Below are 18,700 nucleotides of genomic sequence, written 5' to 3'. Positions count from 1 at the left end.
CCGTGTTGTCAGGTCTCTATGGTTTGAATGATGTGTGAATGAAAATCTGCGAAAGAGAAAGCAACAGCCCTTGTGGTCTGAAACTAGAGCAGAACCTTGACAATACACCTCATGTACACTCTGCTTACACAGGAGGTTCCACAAAATGGAAAACATTGTCCCTTTCTGTAACCACAACCCAAATGAGACAAAATTATGGACTACAGTGTGTAACTCAGCAGCTGATTCCAATGCAAGCAAAGAAAAATAGGTTACCATGTAGTGACGAAAAGCATTCATGTGTGACAGGTAAATGAGCGAGACAACCACAAAATCAAAGTGCAGGTCAGCTGTGAACACAGTAAGAGTCAGAATAATTCTAAAGTGAGGTGAGCAGCAGTTGTGGCATGTCACCCCTCTTCCAGAACTACAGCGTCAAGTGAATGCCATGCAATGCAATGCAATGCCAGAAGGAGCAAGCAGTAACAGCAGCGAGCAAGTCATGCAGCATGCCTGAAATATGCCGAAGATTCTACTTACATTTTCTCTTATTCACCCACCACCAGAGAGAGAATGAGATGTAGCATGCAAAGCGAGCAGTCCCAAGTCTTCCGGGAGCATTTTCACGGTGAAATAGCCTTAGTCCAGGGATTTTCTCAGCACCCCGCCACATATCCCTAATGCGCCCCCAACACACCTGCCAGATGGGCCAGAAAGACCAGCAGACATAGGTCTCTGACATCCCCTACAGAATTCCAAGACCCCCACCCCTAGCATACACAAGTCAAGCGGTCTTTTAATAATCGTGGATTATCAGGTAGGGCAGACGTGCAAACTTTTCTCGATCCCATTTTGATTTTTTTCTTATCAGCTGATAAACGGTATACAGTCGCTGACCTATTTTTCGGACCCCAATTTTTCGGACTCGTTCGGACTCAGGACGGAACGGCCGCGGGTCCCATAGAGATGATCTATAAGAACGTCCAAAATTTCGGATGCCGTGCAGCTCCGTCGCTCGATATTTCGGACTCTGTTTGCCCAACCCGCGAATTTCTCTCTTGGGGTGACGGAAAATATTGGTATCATCTGAAATTCGTATCGAAAGAAATCAACCAACTAAAATATTGAGGCAAAAAAATAGGCAGTGATGATTGCTCATTTTCCATTCCTCTGAGTAGAAGAGGTCTGTCATAGCGCTTTTGCGTCTTCGTTTTTGGCCAATGGCCCAGCACGTGCTGTCCGCCTGCGAGTCGCGCCACAGCGCTGTAAAGCGAGCTTCACCTAAAACACGCATGCGTTAGGTGAAGCCGACTTGCAGACTTGATGACGGCGGTGCCTCTCACAGCGTACGTTGACGAAATGTCGCTTCGGGAAATAGAAGCTGATGTCATCGGGAAGAGCTGGAAGCGCATTAGGAAAGCATCGACAAATTTTTCCAGCCCACTAGGGCTTAGTAAAGTTTATTTTGAAGCGAAATTCGTTTTTTCGGACAGCTGGATTATTCGAACTTTTGCGCGATCCCCGCCGAGTCCGAAAAAGTCGGACGGTGACTGTAGCTGATTCCTCCACATCTGCTCTGCCGAGAAGAACACTTCTCGTATTGCCCACCCGAGCAGCACTTACCTTGCGCAACTGCCGGGGACAGGGACATCTTGCTCGTTCTGAGCATGGAGGACCGCGTCTGACGTGGCAGCACTGCCAAGTGGCACATGCTGCGCGCTTGCCTGAGGCGAGGCTCACCCCCAACAAGGTGGTGCATGCTTTTCGACATGCTGTTGCTTGCCCCCCTTTTGGAAGAGGGGTGTGACGCCAAGTTCAACATGCTCTTGGCAGCCATACTTGGTGGAGTGGCGGAAGTGACGTCTGACTGTGTGAAGCGACGGCGTGGCTGTGCCAGTGCATCCAAGCGAGTCATGCTGACAGCCCGTTTGGCTGTGCCAGGCATGGAGGAAGAGGTTCCTGGGGACCGTGAGCGTGATGGGGTAGCGCCACCCCGGTTCCAAGGGATGACTGGCATTAGGTCGGTCTTACGCCGGCCACGGATGTTGCTGCTGCTGCTGTGGTTGCCCTGGACAATCATGCTGCGTGTCATGGGGTCGTCACCTGCGCAAGGCAGAGAGGAAGGTTAGGTGAGCGGAACAGTGACTTTCGTATAGATGTCGTGTCTGGAGATAGAGCCGCAGGCTGCTACCGAATGACAGCTCGTCAGGAGGAATTCTAGGACCCGGAATTTGGGGCTGCCCTAAAAAGACCTAGTAGTTCAGACCGAAGACAATTCAACGATGTAATGTCCCCATGATGTCCTCAGACGTGTGTTTCTAATAGAAAGCTCCCTTGTAACGACATACTGTTCACCAAACCAGCTTTCGTGAACCTTGAAACAGCTGCCATGGGTGATGCTGAGACACCGTGCCTTTCCCTCACATTCATCATAAAAGCACAGTGGATAGAAGGAGAGTTAGGGAAGGAGAGATAGAGTACTATCACTAAAGCTCCAGTGTGCTCCTCTTGTGCATACAGTTGTGGAAAAATTTGCAATATTTGCTAATTTATATAATTATTGCAAAGTCACCGAGCAATGGCATAATACATTTGCAAAATCAAAATGCACACATAGGACGATATGATGAGTAGCCCATTTATTAGGGGTATGCAAATATTTGAGTTCTCATATTTGAATCAAATATCAATCACCGGAAGTATTCGGTTTTCCGAATATTCGACTATTCCACGAATATAAACGACACCCCCCCCTCAAAAGTCGGCTCCACCTGATGCTTCGCTACGTGAGGTGAGGCCTGCTTTATGAAACCGCTAGTGCTGCAGGGCCAACACAACACAGGCGGACTGTTGTTGTTTAGCGTGAGATAATGTTAGCCCAAGTTAAATGTGTATAATTCATCTGAGGGCAGGGCGGCATCCCTCCCACACACACTATAGCGGTGCCGGCGGGGAATTTTGATTTGATGTCTGGGAGGTTGCCTTGAAAAAGTTACGACTCTTAGACAATGCTTGCAGCCCGGACACAAAACGGTGCCTTAAAGACATCCCTTACGTTCAAAATTTCAGCAACGCAACATCCCCATGGCCAAAGCCATGCACTACAAATCACAAACTTTTAGTGCAAAAGGCAAAAGCAAAAGTGCAAATGTGCATGAATATTCAATATTCTATTCAGTATTCAGCTTTTTTTTCCCCATTTAATTCGATATTCTATTAGACTTCAAATATTCGGATTTGCACACCACTACTATTTATGCTATCAAAGATATATTGTCTGTCACTTATCACAACATAGCAAAAGTCAACGAACTTCAAGGGTTTTCAAACTGGTCACTGCATGAATTTGTGAACAACAAAAGAGCACACGGTTTTTTTATGTCTGATTTTGCAATCATTCTACTCATACCAAGCCAAAGAGGTCATCAGGGTGGACATGTTAGTGACGGACAGCAAGAGACAGACACACACGAGAACGATCTGTGCTTGTTCCTGTACAAGTGTTGACCACACGCATGTATCCAAAGCTATACGAACAGCCACTGCAAACAGTTCCTATTATCGACTGCACACGGCACGCAACAGTGTAAGAAAGCGGAGCAGCCGCTATGAAGGCACACACAATACAAAAAGGTTACTAATGAGAGGACATCAAGGACACACAAATAGACATTAGACAACGAGGATGACAGTGTCCAAACAATGCACGGAGACCGTAAGCTACAAACAATTAAGTCATGAGCTGCCATTCTCCTGAGGACAGAAACGTACCCTGCCAAGGAGAGAAGAGGGGAAAGAGATATAGGATGCTGAGAAAGGTTAACAGTGAGAAAGATGTAGCGGATTAGTATCCCGAAGCACACGGAGCTTCCTCAACTGTTTTAGTCAACCGAAACAAATCACTTCACCATGCTTCCAAGAGACAAGCACATTCTGCCAAAGAGGGCCACCAGGGGGGGGGGAGGCCAAGAGTGTGCAGGGCCTAGCAGAAGATGCACCACAGGAAGAAGTGAAAACGCCATGGGGGTCTTCACTTTGTGCAATGGATACTCACCAACGGTAACCCCCGAACCTACAAGCCAGCCCCCCGTGGTGGGGGAAACGAAAGCACTGTCGGCAAAGTGAGCCGTCCTCTGTGAGCCAGAGTCTGCTTCGCAGGACCCTTCTGCAAACGAATGTCCCCCCCATCAACGAGTTGAGTAGGCATAAATCAAGCAGTCTGCCCAGCCACCAAGATGTGTAGTGTAGAGACAGGGGGTGCCAGAGTGCAGTAAATGTGCTCTCGAGACTTTGTGATGCACCTCTGTATGTTGATTGATTGATTGATTGATTATGTGTTTAATGGCACAAAGGCAACAAAGGCCATAGAGCGCCAAAACTATGGTGAGTGTGTCGGAGATGATTATGGGAAAGATGATGTGAGAGAGAGTGTGTGTGTGGTAGTTAAAACCTATCTACAGGTATGAGCGATGAGCGATGAGATTGACCAGGATAAGAGAGAGAGGAGGATGACGATAACAAGCGAGCATGGCAGTTAAAAGCTATCTACAAGTGTGACAATGAGATATTTACATGAGGAGTTCGGTGATATTGGATAAAAGCGGAGCAATGCTTATCATCTACATCTGACTAAGAAACCCACACGTGGTCAAAAATTTAATGACGTTATCAACCTCTGTATGTGGCAGCGGTGTTTAAGAAGGAGCATGTCATCAGAAACACATCACGTGTTATTAGTGGAGTCTGAGGCTCGTTCATAATGCTACTGAAGGGAACACGAAGTTACAGAAAAGGAACCACCGTATAACTACAAGAGACTAGGCTCATCAAAGTGTTAGCCACATTTCCATTATCATTCCATTTAGTGTCAAAAATACACTTCCAGGAGCTACGGCATACTTAGGGCCTGACCTTTTAGGGTTAAACCCGTATCCGCCCGATATTTACCCCCCGAACGAAATCTGTAAAATTCGGGTTTAACCCGAATCTACCCGAAAACATCCGGGTCGCGTGGCGCACTCGTAAGCGTGCATTAAAATAAAGTTTGATAACATTGCTAAACATTAGTTCCATGTTAAGACAAATTTTTATTAAACAAAAAAAAATCACCCGAATGCACCCGAATTCCTGACGGCAGAATATGCCGTAACAGGATTTAACCCGAATACACCCGAATTTTCGAATGAAAAATATCACCCGATATTTACCCTCCGAATCTGGCCAAAAATAAAACCCGAAAATGTCAGGCCCTAGGCATACTGTGCCACAACAACTTTCCGTGATTTGGTCTGCATGTTGGGCCGACTTGAAAAAATTAATATGTATGCCCAATTAAAGTACTTATTTTAAACACACACACACACAAAAAAAAAATGTGGAAACAAAAAAAATTGAGCTATGGGTTCCGATCTTACCTCCGGCTTGGCAAAGGTTGTAAGAGGAAGCTGCCCGCTTCTTACACGCTTCAAAGTCTCGCTCCTCGGGCCTTCTCGAGTTTGTGGCCGACATGAGGATCGAAGAACCTGAGGCCCCCATTGTTGCCAGGTCCAGGTCGAACGTGCGGGGCGTCGAACTCCCGAAAGCAAAGCTGGTGCTCATGCGGTTTGCGTTGCGACGAGCTTCCACCTTGGTGTCTCGATCCATGCTGCGACGTAGGACAGCTTCTTTTCGTTCCTTCGGATGTACAGTACGGAAAAAGAAATAATGACCAACTGATTGATTGACTGATTGATTAGACCTTTTCAGCATCAGAGCCCAGTCATAAACGTGTATACATGGTTTCCACTGAATTTTGTAACCAAAATTCAAGGGTCTTTCAAGGACTTCTGAAGACTCAGTCATCATTTTACGTGGGATGTAAAGCACAGTTTATGGCCAGGGCTTCAGCATTTCACGAAAACATTTACAACCTACATGGGGCGTGGGACAACCAACAGGTATCACACGAGAGAAAACACGAGGACTACACAATAGTGATCCAATCAGAGACATGACTGACGACTCTTCAATATTAAAGGTCGTAGCACAGCACGGAAAATTGTTTAATACAACAGAGGACTCCGTTCATTTCTCGCTGCCGATTCCTGTTGCAAACAGTGCTGACTCCTGTGGTTTCGAACTATAGTTTCTGTAAACAGTACTATAACTACAGTACAGAAACTATAGCACTGTAAACAGTACTATAGTACTGTTTACAGTGCACTGTCTAGTAGGATTTTCCGTTGATGGGCACTTTTAAATAAATAAATATATAAATAAATAAATAGTAAAATTCTAGTTCCGACTCCAGCTACATGGAATTATTTGTACTAGCAGCTTCATGAGAACAAGAAAAAGATGCAAAATCAAGGGTTTTCAAGGACCGTTGGAAAATTGCAGGGTTTTCCAGACCTTAAAAATGGCATTTAGGACCAGTGGGAACCATGTGCATAGAACTCCACATCTGACTGAGGGCCATTAGAAGTTCTGGAACAACAACAACTTTATCTGAACCATGATAATGCAGCGATACTCTACCCAACTGCTGGTGGCAATGTAGAAAGGCTGCATTTAGCTGCAGTGTTATTGTATGTTATGGGGTAAAAAGTAAAAAAAAAGTAAAAAAAGTAATGTCATTTGCTTGTGGCCAAGTATATGCCATGTGGTCTTCCTCTTCTTGGGCATGTGCCACTTGAAGAATAAGTGTGCCAAGATTGGGTCCTTTGTTTTTGGATGAAACCTAATATTCCTCAGCACCGTTTTTTATTTATTTTTTTTATTTACAAAGGTTGAACGCAATTTCTTCTGCAAAAAGCAGACCTCCCCTGAAAGGATGACAACTGCACCAATGTCTGAAGATCACTCATTGTTGCAGATAACGCTACATGCTTCACCCTTTCCCCTCAACCCCTTCATCTTCCTTCACATTAAGTTGACGAGCCAGCTTACGTGTTCTGCTTCCCAGATGAGCCGCTTGCGTTCCTCGACCTGCTGCCTGCGTTCCTGGTCCCTCTGCCGCAGCTCTTCGATGCGTCGGCGTCGTTCTTCCTCTTGCTGCTCACGATACTGCTGAGCAGCTTGAGCACTTAGCTGGAATTCCTGAAGAAAACGATAACATTCAATGGCAAGGCACTACCTACTAGCAGTCAGTAAACAAGCCACCAAGCTCCTTGTGGCATACAAACAATAGGGTACTGCATTGTTATCACAATTTTGAGACAAAAATTCGAGGGTCTTTCAAGGACCTTCTGATGCTCGGTCGTCATTTTGCCTGGGATGTAAAACACAGTTTATGACCAGGGCTTCATTATTTCAGAAAATATTTACAAGGTATACGTATCGCACGACATATGGGGCTGCACAATAGTGATCCGTTCGCAAACGTGATTGACAACCCCTGAATGTTAAAGGTCATAGGATAGAAAAGAAGACTGATTAATACATTACAGGGTGACCCTCACTCCTCACACTTCTAGTTTCTGCTACTGATTCTTATTGCAATGAGTGCTAAACCCTGTGGTTTTGAAACTACATTTCTGATTTTAAATAAGTGGAACTTGCACTAGCAGCCCTGATGAGAATACGAAAAAGATGCAAAAGAAGGTGTTTTCAAGGACTGCCAAAGACTCCAGGGTTTCCAGACCTTGAAAACAGCATTTTAGGATTCCAGGATACTCAAGGGTTTCAAGGACCAGTGGGAACCATTGATACTGTACAGGTTACAATTTTCGCAACCACCTAAAAAACTTCCGTACATTTCGGTATCATCTTTTCTGTGTGTGATAAAAGCCTGCAAAATATTCGAAAGAGTGATACGATCAGTAGAATTTGCAATCTACGAGTTTAACAAAGTCAAAGCTACCCACACAGAATTATTTATTGCAAAGCTCTAGCTCTATCAACAGATATTTACTGGGCCTAACAACTTTTTCAATGACACCTCCACACTTATTTTAACATCATTATGTCACTTCACACATTACTTTCTCATGATGCATCTTACTAGCCTACTTAACAGTTTTATAGGAAGAAAACAGGGCGTTAAGAACGACCCCTGTGCTACTTTAAAGGGATTGAGAAACCACATGCAAACCACTAAATTTATGGCTCCGTTTCATATGCTGTAGTCCATGGATTCAACACGCAAAGCCCCACGTTCGTCATTTGAACGGTTCGTCATTTCGTCAACGGTTTTTCAACCGTTGGTTTTCTAAAACTGCAATTTTCGGTGGCACTGAACTGCGCCGAGAGGCTAAGCGACGGGAAGCGACGTTTTAGCTGTGCACGCTAGAGTCACTAAACAGGGGACAGAGTATCGCATTCTTTTTCCGCGCGGAAGCCGCCGTTCGGTGTCCGCGATTGGGCCGATCGTGTCACGTGGTTTCTCCTTCCAAGAACGTGTCGTCATGTTGAGTCCCCTCCATTCAAAACCGGTTTCCTCTGTTGCGAGCTGGCTCGCCTGCGCGCTGTTCACCGGCGGAGAAGGGGGCGGTTGCCGTCCCGTTGCTAGGCGACGCAGCCGCGCCGGACCCAAGATGGCGGCCTCGCTCGCCGGCGTGGCTCAGTGGCACTACTCTGCTTCCTATTTAGTGACTCTAGTGCACACTTGCCCGAAGTACCTGAAGGTCACCATAACGAAGTCCATTCTCCGGTGGCCCCTTTACAACTGCCTGCGTCGCCATGGAAACGGACAAGTATGCACCTCCTTTCTCCACTCCGAAAAGTCACTCCAAAAACGGACGAGGAGGTGAAGGGCTGAGAGTGATAGAGGAGCTCACCCATCGCGGGACCTTCGAAGTCCAATAGCTTCGTAACGCGGGATCGCAGAAATATAGCATTTTGATGTGCATGTTTAGCAGACATAAATCAATATTTACAACCTTATTTCTTCAAAAGTTCGGAAATGGTTTCGCAGCACCTTTAAGACTCCTAAATTACCCACGTGCGGGGCGCCTAGTTATGTTCGCTTCCTACGTTCACGCCTAGTTAGTGTGGGTTAGAGTCACCCACACACAAGCAACTTCCAACTGACCTGCAGCCGCCTTGTCCGCTCTTCCTCTTGCCTTTCTTTGACCATTCGTATTCGTTCCTCACGAGAGACCTGCTGATTCTGGTGGTTGTAGTCCCCTGCATCACCATCAGTCTGCGGTTTGTCTACACACAGAAGACTCCACAGTGAGTGTACTACGCACAAGGAGTTCCCTCGTAAGCCAAGAGGCAACTCTGGAATTCACATAAATGAAAGCATGCTTTCGAAAAGGAAGGAAGACGACTATGGGAACGACGACTGGAGACCATGTACACAAAGACGCGCATTTAGGTGCTGGGCACAACTCATCGTCTGCATAATGCAGCGACTGCTCATGTAGGATGACAAAAGAAGATCCATTATCTAGGAACAGAGTGTTATATGTCTCCCATTGTGTCACAAAGGCTACTATGTGAGCAGCCCTCACAATAAAGCTGAATCAGTCTTGTGTCGCTGCAGCGTAAACTTCAACAATCAACTACACTCTTAAAAATCAATAATAATGAACGTCACTGCATAGCACGCTCCTAGCCGATCATCATTTCAAATAATATTGTTATCTGCCCCGATTTGTTGACAACAGGAGGCGTACACCTTTGTTGTGATACTTATGCTGTTCATAATTGTCGCAAAAGAGGTGTATGCCTCCTGTTTTCAACAAATCAGGGCAGATAATGATATCATTTGAGGTGATGATTGACTAGGAGAGAGAGCTATGCAGTGAAGTTCATTTCTAAGAGTGTAAGTACACATAAAACAAAAAAACACTTTGACAAATTAGTTGCCTCGGCATCATGTCCTTTTCTTGCCTACCTGCTTTACATTCACTACACTAGAGCAGAAAAACAAAAAGTGAAAGCAGAAGGGCATTCAGTGCCAGGTGGCAGTGTGTGCCTACCTGGAGAAGCCCCATGATCAACAGCATCCTCGCTCGGTGTGCCGCCGCCAGCGTGAGCAAACCAGTAAGTGTCTGCTGGTGCAAGAGGGAAAAAAAATCAACAGATAGACACTCGCGAAAATAATAACAGCAAAGGTACCGTGCATCGGGTGTGATGGTCAACTAATTAGTCGTGTCTGATTAGCTTTGTCCTCCAGCTCTCATGAGAGCATTGTGTGCATTAAATGGATTTTTAAAAACGTGTGGAAGATTGCAGTTCATGTGCACATACAATCATTACTGTGTAATGCAAATTCTTTAATTATGTTGCCAACTAATGTGCTCAATACTGTCACTAACTGCTCCAGCATCCAACGTACACGTAACGATGTGTTAGCGGAAAAAGAGGCAACATAACAGTGTGAGCTGGAGGGAATTTTGTCCTGACAATTAAAACTATAATACTGTGGGAAAAGAGCATTAAGTTAATTATCTACTAGCAATGCAACAAATCATAAGCAACGTGGGAGATAAAACTGCCACACTACACATTTTTGAAGGATAGGTGTGACGGGGAACATGACAGCACACACAAACAAGCGAGGATGCAAATTGCTGAGAACTCAAGTGCCAAAGACTCTTTCTTTTTTTAAATTTCTTTCATGCCAGGCAATTATCTGTGCAGGTAAAAAAAACAGCAAAAGTGTTGTGCAGGTATGCACCAAGCCATGCATGTGGTACACGCCGCAAGCTCACACAGCCAAACAGGTTAGGGCATCATGAAAACTACTCAAACACAACCGCATCTGTGACATCGATGCCATGAAACTGTCTCAACATCAACATGACCCAACTGTCCAAACAAGAAATATCATGACCACACCTACATCCACAATACCCAGTATCCCACATTGTTCAGGAACACCATGCATTGCATTATTCCCATCTAGGTCCTTTTTAAAAACAAATAACTTTCTCTTCTTTCTTGATAACATTCACTCAGAACAACAACAATCCCTCATTTTAGCTCACTTCTCACCTCCATACACTGCCTCATTCTCATTATTTCCTTATTCATTATCAACATTCACTAATGTTTACATTGTTACCAGTGGTTTTACAATTTCTACTGTCACAGCATTTCACCGTCATTACGAGCACAACAGAATTCAACTCCAGCATGCATCCAGTGTCAGGTACCAGACACAAAATTCCAGGCAGTGCATTAGACATGCTTCTACAGCAATTCCAACACCTTCAAGTTCTGGAGGTACTGCCAGACGGTGTAATCGCAGAATTATCTCAGCAGCATTACTGCCATAATCTCTAGACTTCCTCGCTTCAAACTACAACTAACTCATGCTAGAACCACATACACAGCATGCTATAAACCAATAGGACCAATCAATCCCTTGTGCAGTAATACGTAGTATGATTTCCACGACATACACTCGTTTCTGTATTCCGGCTCCAATAAACGTCCCACTCCAGTGATTTGTCCAGACCCCCTTACGCCCCAAAAAATTTGGGAGAGGCCCCCATAAAATTTTGTGAAAGTGTACAATACTTCATCAAAAACATGTAAATACACCCCCTTGCGGAGTGCAACCCCCACCCCACCCCCACCCCCACCCAAAAGGGAAAAAATTGTGGGTAAACAACTGTCCCATTCCACAGCACAAATTAGTCTTCAACATGTGCAAGCACAGGCCTGCAAACAACATGCTACGGCCACTCCTGCAAAGGAGTCACACACAATCTCAACAGTGCACAATCCCAAAGGAGTCAAGATGCACGGGAAGTACAGGAAGGATGCGGGGCACAACGGGGGGCAGCCAACCTCAGGGGCAGCGCCATACCTAGGGGTGAGCAAGGAGATTCTTTGTGCGACCCAGGGGACCTCGCTCCCTCAATCTCTTGCTCGGGACTTGCCAGTTCGTCTACCTGCTGGGCCCACAGCCCTCGTCGTTGACGCTCCGCCGGCGGATCCGCGGCGTACGCAAACCAGTACATGTCCACTGCTGATGCTGTCAGAGAGTCACCCACCAGTTCACACATTTGTTCCAAGAATGTGCTTCTCATTCTCCCAAAGAAGTGTTGTGGGTAGTGCACTGAACTATCATTGAAGTTTTTAGATAACGCAGCTCCAGATTTCTTTCACCATGTAATTCGAGATACCCCTCCGCTAAAATGAGGTGACGAGTGGGGCAACGGGGCGCACAATATAGCACTGCACGGGCACGGGCTTACCCAAAAACCCGAGCCCGGCCCGTGGGCCGGGTAAAGCTTCCTCTTTGCGGGCCTGGGCTGGGCTCAGGTTTGACCATTATGGGCCCAGGTCGTGCCCGGGCATACATTGCCGGGCCTAGGTCGGTCTCGAGCCTGTGTTAACCCCTCTGTTAGGCAACCACGGTCAAATTTGACAGCCTGATACTGTGGGCCCAACCGGATATCCTATAAATTTCTTGGGCTTGGGCTTGGGCCGGGCCTGGGCTAGGTATGCAGCTGTCAGGCCTGGCCCGGGCGGGTAAACCAAAGGAAGGCCTCGCTCGGGCCGGGCCTGGGCCTAAAAATGTGGCCCGTGCAGTGTGCTAGCGCACAATAATGATGAGACAAGCTTGCTCCGCCCCTGCATTCACACGTTCTGCCTTCCCTGGTAACCGAACCACGATATAAAACTGAGGCACATTGAAACGACACATTTTATAATTTTGTTATCCAAAAACATGTTTGTTCGTAGGTTGCTGTTATTACTGTTGTCTGCTGATTTATGCTTGGACGAATAAATATAGCTCAGACCAGCTATAGGAGATATTGAAACAACAGAAACCACTGAGAATGAAGCAATTTAGATTACTGGAAAGCTTTTATTAGTGTCCGTACATCACTGGATGACAAAAATTTAACACGCTGCATTTGTGACACATGGAGGCAACACCATTGACCATGTGCAAAACAAAGTCTGCCCAAAAGGTCATCAGTCATCAAGATTGTTTTGAGACGCTTCATTCTTTGTAGCTTTCGGCGCTTCAAACAACTATTTGCCCGTAGCGGGCTTTAGCAAGTTTTACTGCCTTTACTTACGCGTATCCCTTTGAATCGAGCAAAACCTGTATACATTGTCCTTAGAGCCCCGTAATATGTAATTATGCACGCAGCACATTTCCTGCACAATTATTCTCACGTTCAGTATGCGTCCCCTGATTCAGTACTTCTTTTACTACAACACACTCTCATAGCCTACAAACCTTGTGAGCATGTCTGCGTGCAGTGTGATGCCTCTAAGAAGGCTTTATAGCGTGATAAAGGCTCAAATGTATCCAATTTCTTGCACAATAGGAACAATCCGGAGTAGTTGGTATAGGTTCATCATAGTGAATAGCAGCAAGAAGACAAAGGCGTAAATAGAAGTAGACGGGACAACTGCAGACGCTCAACTGAGGTTTAATCAAAGAAAACAGCATCTTAAACAATGTACGGAGTGCAATCTCCCAGCCGACAACGTAACCCTTTGTCCTCTCTGTACATTGTTAGGTCTGCCCTTCAGTGTTTTCAATGTAGGGGGCTGATAGTCAGTGACCTTGATGTGTGCGTTTAATATGCTCTTTTCTTTGATTAAACCCCAGTTGAGAGCCTGCAGCAGTCTCATCTACTTCTATCTATGTCCTTGTCTTCGTGCTGCTATTTACCATCATCCCCTTTCTTGTGCACTTTGAGCAGCGTTTGGTGTAGCACGTGCCCTACCAGGGACCGTGTGCTACTCTCTGCAATTCAGACACACACACCGCCTAGCTGTATCGAGGAGAGCTTTGCAATCAGCACTGTGTGATACGTATTGGGAAGTGTTCCCAATATGTATCAACAATAGGGAAGTGTCATTGGAAGTGGTGTTTTTCCAATATCACACAACAGTGTATATATCCGTGTATAACAGTGTATACAGGGTGTCCCAGAAAACGTGTCATTGAATTATAATAAAAAAACTACACCACCTAGAGTCATGCAGTCAACGGTATTTGTTCTTACTGGGTTTTTGTCACTTCCTCATGTGAATGTCGTGTGACCTAAGTTTAATTATGTAAATTTTTGCGAGCTTAAGTCGGAAATTTGCCTAGTAAAGGTCACTTTTTTACCCCACCAATGTGAAGAGCGTGTCTAATTTACTCAAATTAATGATAATTGACAGGGATATTCAGGAGCTATCCCATCGGAAAAAATAGCCAAACATCATGCACTACGGAGGTCTCACAGAATAGCGCACAATGAATTTTTCAGCGCAATCTGTGTCAGTCTGACGAAAGGAGGTTAGAAACCCAGCCCACCCGGCATCGCAGAAAGAGATAACGCAGGCATGGCTTATCACGTCCGACTTTCGCTGGGATAATGCTTCCCCTCTCCCAATTTTAGGAACTGTTACTTTTTTTACTATCACTCTGTGGGCTGGCTTCGGAACCTCCTTTCGTCGGACTGCGAGCGATTGTGCTCAGAAAGACATCGCACGTTATGGTCCGGTGCTCCGAAAAGCATGATATTCGGCTATTTTTTCCGATGGGATAGCTCGTGAATATCACTGTCAATTGTCATGAATTTGAGTGAATTCGGCACGCTCTTCATATTGGTGGGGTAAAAAAGTGACCTTCCCTTGGCAAATTTCTGAGTTCAGTTCGCAAATATTTGCATAATTAAACTTGGGGTACATGACATTAACTTTACAAGGTGGCAAAAACCTAATAAGAACAAAGGCCGTTGACCGCATGATTCTAGGTGGCGTAGTTTTTTTATTATAATTCAATGACACGTTTTCTGGGACACCCTGTATATCACAACCGTGGCCCAGCCCAGGCCTGCAAAAAAAAAGGGGTTTGCTTGCGTTTTCGGGTAAGTGCGAGCCCGTGCAGTGCTCCAGTTTGCACTCCAGAGTGTAGCACATGGTCCCTGGTAGGGCATCGACTACTCCAAGTCTGCACTGTCTGATACAAAAGCCTATACTATACGGATGAATTCTGAATATATAGAATGTACACACGTGTCCTGAAAGCTCAGTTGGACGCTGACGTGATAATAGTATATGGCGTCCTTCCGGTCAGAGCGAGCTGGATCGACTGCATACAGTAGTGTTTGTAAAAGCGACAAAAACTCACGGCGTACACAACAGGCTAAAATATAACGATGCACTGACGTTTCGAAATCTATGCGGACTCCCTCATTGGGACATCCAGGAACGCTTCCCAATTGTTACGCCTCCCCAATATGCAAATAGGACTGCACATCCACCTCCTGCTTCATTCCGATGAGGGAGTCCGTGCAGACTCCGAAACGTCAATGCCTCGTTATATTTTAGCCTGTTGTGCACGCCGCGAGTCTTTATCGCTTTTATAATCACGTGTTTTCCCGGCATTTGGTCAATCTTCATACAGTAGTGTGTGCACGATTGGACAAGCACTTCCACTTAAAAGAGCCATGTGCAGTCGAGGCACTAAGTCTGCGTTGACACCACATTCTGCACTCCCCGGGCTCCTCAGATGTGATGTCATTGGTCCGTTCTCAAAAATTACTGAGAAGTCAACTGGAAATACAATGCCCCAAAGAAGAACAGTCCCTGTTCACAATCTCGGCACCCACAGGCAAACGCCTTCATGGGGCATCCTAATAGAGGAAAATGTAAAGAGCTGCTCATGGGACAAAAGTTCTGCTTTGTGTTGTTAAGCACTCACACAGTGCCGAAATATCGCGAGTAGCATACTGCGCACTTAGCAGACGACACAATCGATTGTTTTATCTTGTCACCTCAAGTTTAAATCTGGACTTGATTTGGATTTGATTTATGGTGTTCTGAAAAACATGGATTTGATTTAAATCCGATTTGACTCGTTAAATCCGCAACATGGTTACAGCACCCTTAATGTACTGTCAATGAGAAATCAGATGCACTTGTATGCAAGTTGCGACATAAAAGATTACGAACCAGCTCCTTCATCTGCATGTGGCGGAGCATAAAATGAAATTATACCTGATATGTTTTGTAAATTTCTCTGTGCACATTTGTTGTGCATTATTAAAGGTTTTGCGATGCCTTATCTAAAGTTACGTAAAATAAACTTCTACTGATGTAAACCTACATTTCAAGTTTTACAGTAAGAGGGGAGCAACAGATGTGTCGGAAACCGACCCTGCGAATAGATGATGCAAAGAACCACAATTGTCAAACTGTCACAACCTAGATAATTATATATATAATATATATATATACATAACCCTCTTATTTATTTTGAAAATTCTTGACCACATCGCTGTCAACGCAAAGCTGCCGCTCCTGAGTAGCTGTGTAGTGGCACAGCAATCACAGAGGTCATGATGCACCAGGACTATCACAAAATATGAGTGGAAGGATTTTTTCCTGATTCACAAGGATTTCCTAAGGAATATATTCACAATCCATTTGATGAGCTTTCATCAACGCGGATTCATCAACACTCATTCCTCAATGTGAAGCATCCATTTCCCGTCCTCTGTCACTCACTCTGAATTCCATTTCCCACATTGAATTTCAACAATATTTTTGGACTCAAGACACAAAATGCACTAAACATTATACAAGACCACGGCAGAAACGTTACACGAGCACGCAAGAGAAGATGTGCAACAGCTGAATTTCTTTTTCTTTACATTTTTTTTTCTCAGTCTGGTTTGCTCTTTTCCACGAGAAATTCAGACGGCATACTGACAAGTACAATGTGTAAAGTAACTATACTCTGAGGCTGGTACACACAGACAAAGAAACACAACAAAAGCCTCATGGTGCCTAACAACGTGAGAGACTGATATATAGCAGTCGTCGAGAAGAGACGGCGGCAGTCGTTAGCAACAGACAGCGGCTAGAGCAGCTGACCGGCAATCAACAGGTACATGGTTCGACTCCAGACATTGTCTGTCTTTTTTCGACAACTGCTATCCCAAGCAGCACAATATTGGCTGGATATCGGCAATACTGGTCCAATATTGGACCAGTATTGATGATATTGGGCCAACATGTTGTGCAGCTTGGGATATTTCAATCTTCCACAGGTACAATTGTAATACAATAAGAGTACTCCTCTAGCACAATAATAAGACTGAAACGGATGTTTGTCTTTTTTCGACAACTGCCATCCCAAGCAGCACAATATTGGCTGGATATTGGCAATACTGGTCCAATATTGGACCAATATTGACGATATTGGGCCAACATGTTGTGCAGCTTGGGACATTTCAATCTTCCACAGGTACAATTGTAATACAATAAGAGTACTCCTTTAGCACAATAATAAGACTGAAACGGATGTTTTAAACAAAGCAATAGCGAACTATGTTGCCCAAGAAAGCGCGAAACAAACGCAAAACTGAAGCCACAATAGCAGCTTGCATAATATGCCATGTCAGGCAAACTTCCTAAAGAAAGGAGCAGAAAGCAAAGCTGCCATAGTTGCTTACCTTGCTTAGGTGACTTATTTGCCATGGCTGGTGCACTACATGGTACCTTCTTCCCGGAGATATTAGCACCTGCACAGAAAGGTATTTCACAAAATTAGTTAATCATGGAGCATGTAATTAATGCTTGCCTCGTTCTCATTAATTTCAGACACTGACACGTTTCAACAGTGACATCGACTGTCATCTTAATAGACACTAAACTAAAAACTAAATATGTGTAATCTAAATAGGTTCAAAACACTGCCACAAGTGTGCTGCAGAGGTGTGTGTGTGTTACGATACTTTCTATTGCAATATTATTACCAGAACATCCCATTTTCGTATTTGTGTTACACACTGCAATACATATTTTGATAAGCAAAATTAAGTATTTGTATTGGCACTGAAATGCTAAAAAAAGTGTAGTACAGGTATTATATCACTCCATGGGACAGTAACACAGCCAACCCTCGATTTTTTAAACCCTTGATTTCCGAATTTCCTCACTTTATGAACGGTGTCCTTCGAGATAAGACACTGCCCATTCCTCATTCCAAACCTAAATTTATGAAAGGGTTTTCCGGGGTGCACAGATCGCGCGTTGATTGTACTCCTCAGCATTCATCTCAGAGGAGCAACCGCTTAAGAATTTCAAGAAGAGAAAGAAAGCAAATCATCACAAGCTTTCAGACAAAATTGGGTAGAACTATAACACACAAAATGTAAATAGCTGAATTATTATCAGACCACAGATCTGCATGTTTTTTTTCCCTTGGCAGGCAGGTGCATTTGATGATATGTCCATGTTTTATGGTCATACAAAAACATCGCTGTGAGTTTTATCATGCATGAAAATGCATATTTTGCCGGTCGGCACGTTTCATTTTTTGTTGCATGTTGTTGCATAAAACTGTCGTTTCGACTGGCAGGACGTCCGCATATGTGCCTTAAGGTATTTTTGATGGAGAATTTTGAACTGGTTAACCCATGGGACATTCATTTCGGTGTTCTTCTGATGCAGCAAGGTGCATGGCGGAACATGAAGTAACACACTTTTACGCCTTTAGAAAATTCGCTGAGTACGGAATGGTGATACTGGTGCCTCGCTACCAAAAGAAATATCGCCCAAGTTGCTTCCAAGTTTTACGTAAGCTCCTGTGACTATACGTGCGATGCTGAGAAAAGCTTCTCAGCATACAAGCTCATTCTGACAGAAAACTGTGAGCGTTTCAACCAACGAGAATCTTGAGTGCTACATTGTAGTGTATTGTAACCAGAGTGTCGAACCGTAAAAAATACGAGTTCGGTTCGGGATCGCGCTGCTTGGATTTCGTTCCGGTTCGGCCATGCCAAAAATCGAACCGGTTCGCAGCCCTGGACCGGTACGC

At 44.8% G+C, this 18,700-nt stretch overlaps 1 protein-coding gene across 12 annotated transcripts in view; it reads right to left on the bottom strand.

The window, feature by feature from the left end:
- The window catches only part of LOC135400305 (ensconsin-like), a 77,302-nt gene that overhangs the window by 22,008 nt on the left and 36,594 nt on the right, over window positions 1-18,700 (bottom strand). For 2 of the 12 annotated variants that reach the window (XM_064632129.1, XM_064632124.1), the window contains exons 2-9: window positions 17,334-17,402; window positions 11,723-11,890; window positions 9,885-9,959; window positions 8,990-9,111; window positions 6,907-7,056; window positions 5,394-5,652; window positions 4,034-4,144; window positions 1,603-2,082 (exon numbers count right to left, since the gene is read on the bottom strand). In XM_064632129.1, coding sequence (XP_064488199.1) covers window positions 1,603-2,082; window positions 4,034-4,144; window positions 5,394-5,652; window positions 6,907-7,056; window positions 8,990-9,111; window positions 9,885-9,959; window positions 11,723-11,890; window positions 17,334-17,402 — 1,434 coding nt within the window. The remainder of the gene's footprint in view (window positions 1-1,602; window positions 2,083-4,033; window positions 4,145-5,393; window positions 5,653-6,906; window positions 7,057-8,989; window positions 9,112-9,884; window positions 9,960-11,722; window positions 11,891-17,333; window positions 17,403-18,700) is intronic. The other 10 variants (XM_064632135.1, XM_064632125.1, XM_064632132.1 and 7 more) reach the window with 6 other exon arrangements.

Source organism: Ornithodoros turicata, chromosome 7, assembly GCF_037126465.1.
Source record: "Ornithodoros turicata isolate Travis chromosome 7, ASM3712646v1, whole genome shotgun sequence".
NCBI lineage: Eukaryota > Metazoa > Arthropoda > Arachnida > Ixodida > Argasidae > Ornithodoros > Ornithodoros turicata.
The sequence above is the reverse complement of the archived record's forward strand: the minus strand, read 5'-3'. Positions and strand labels throughout refer to the sequence as shown.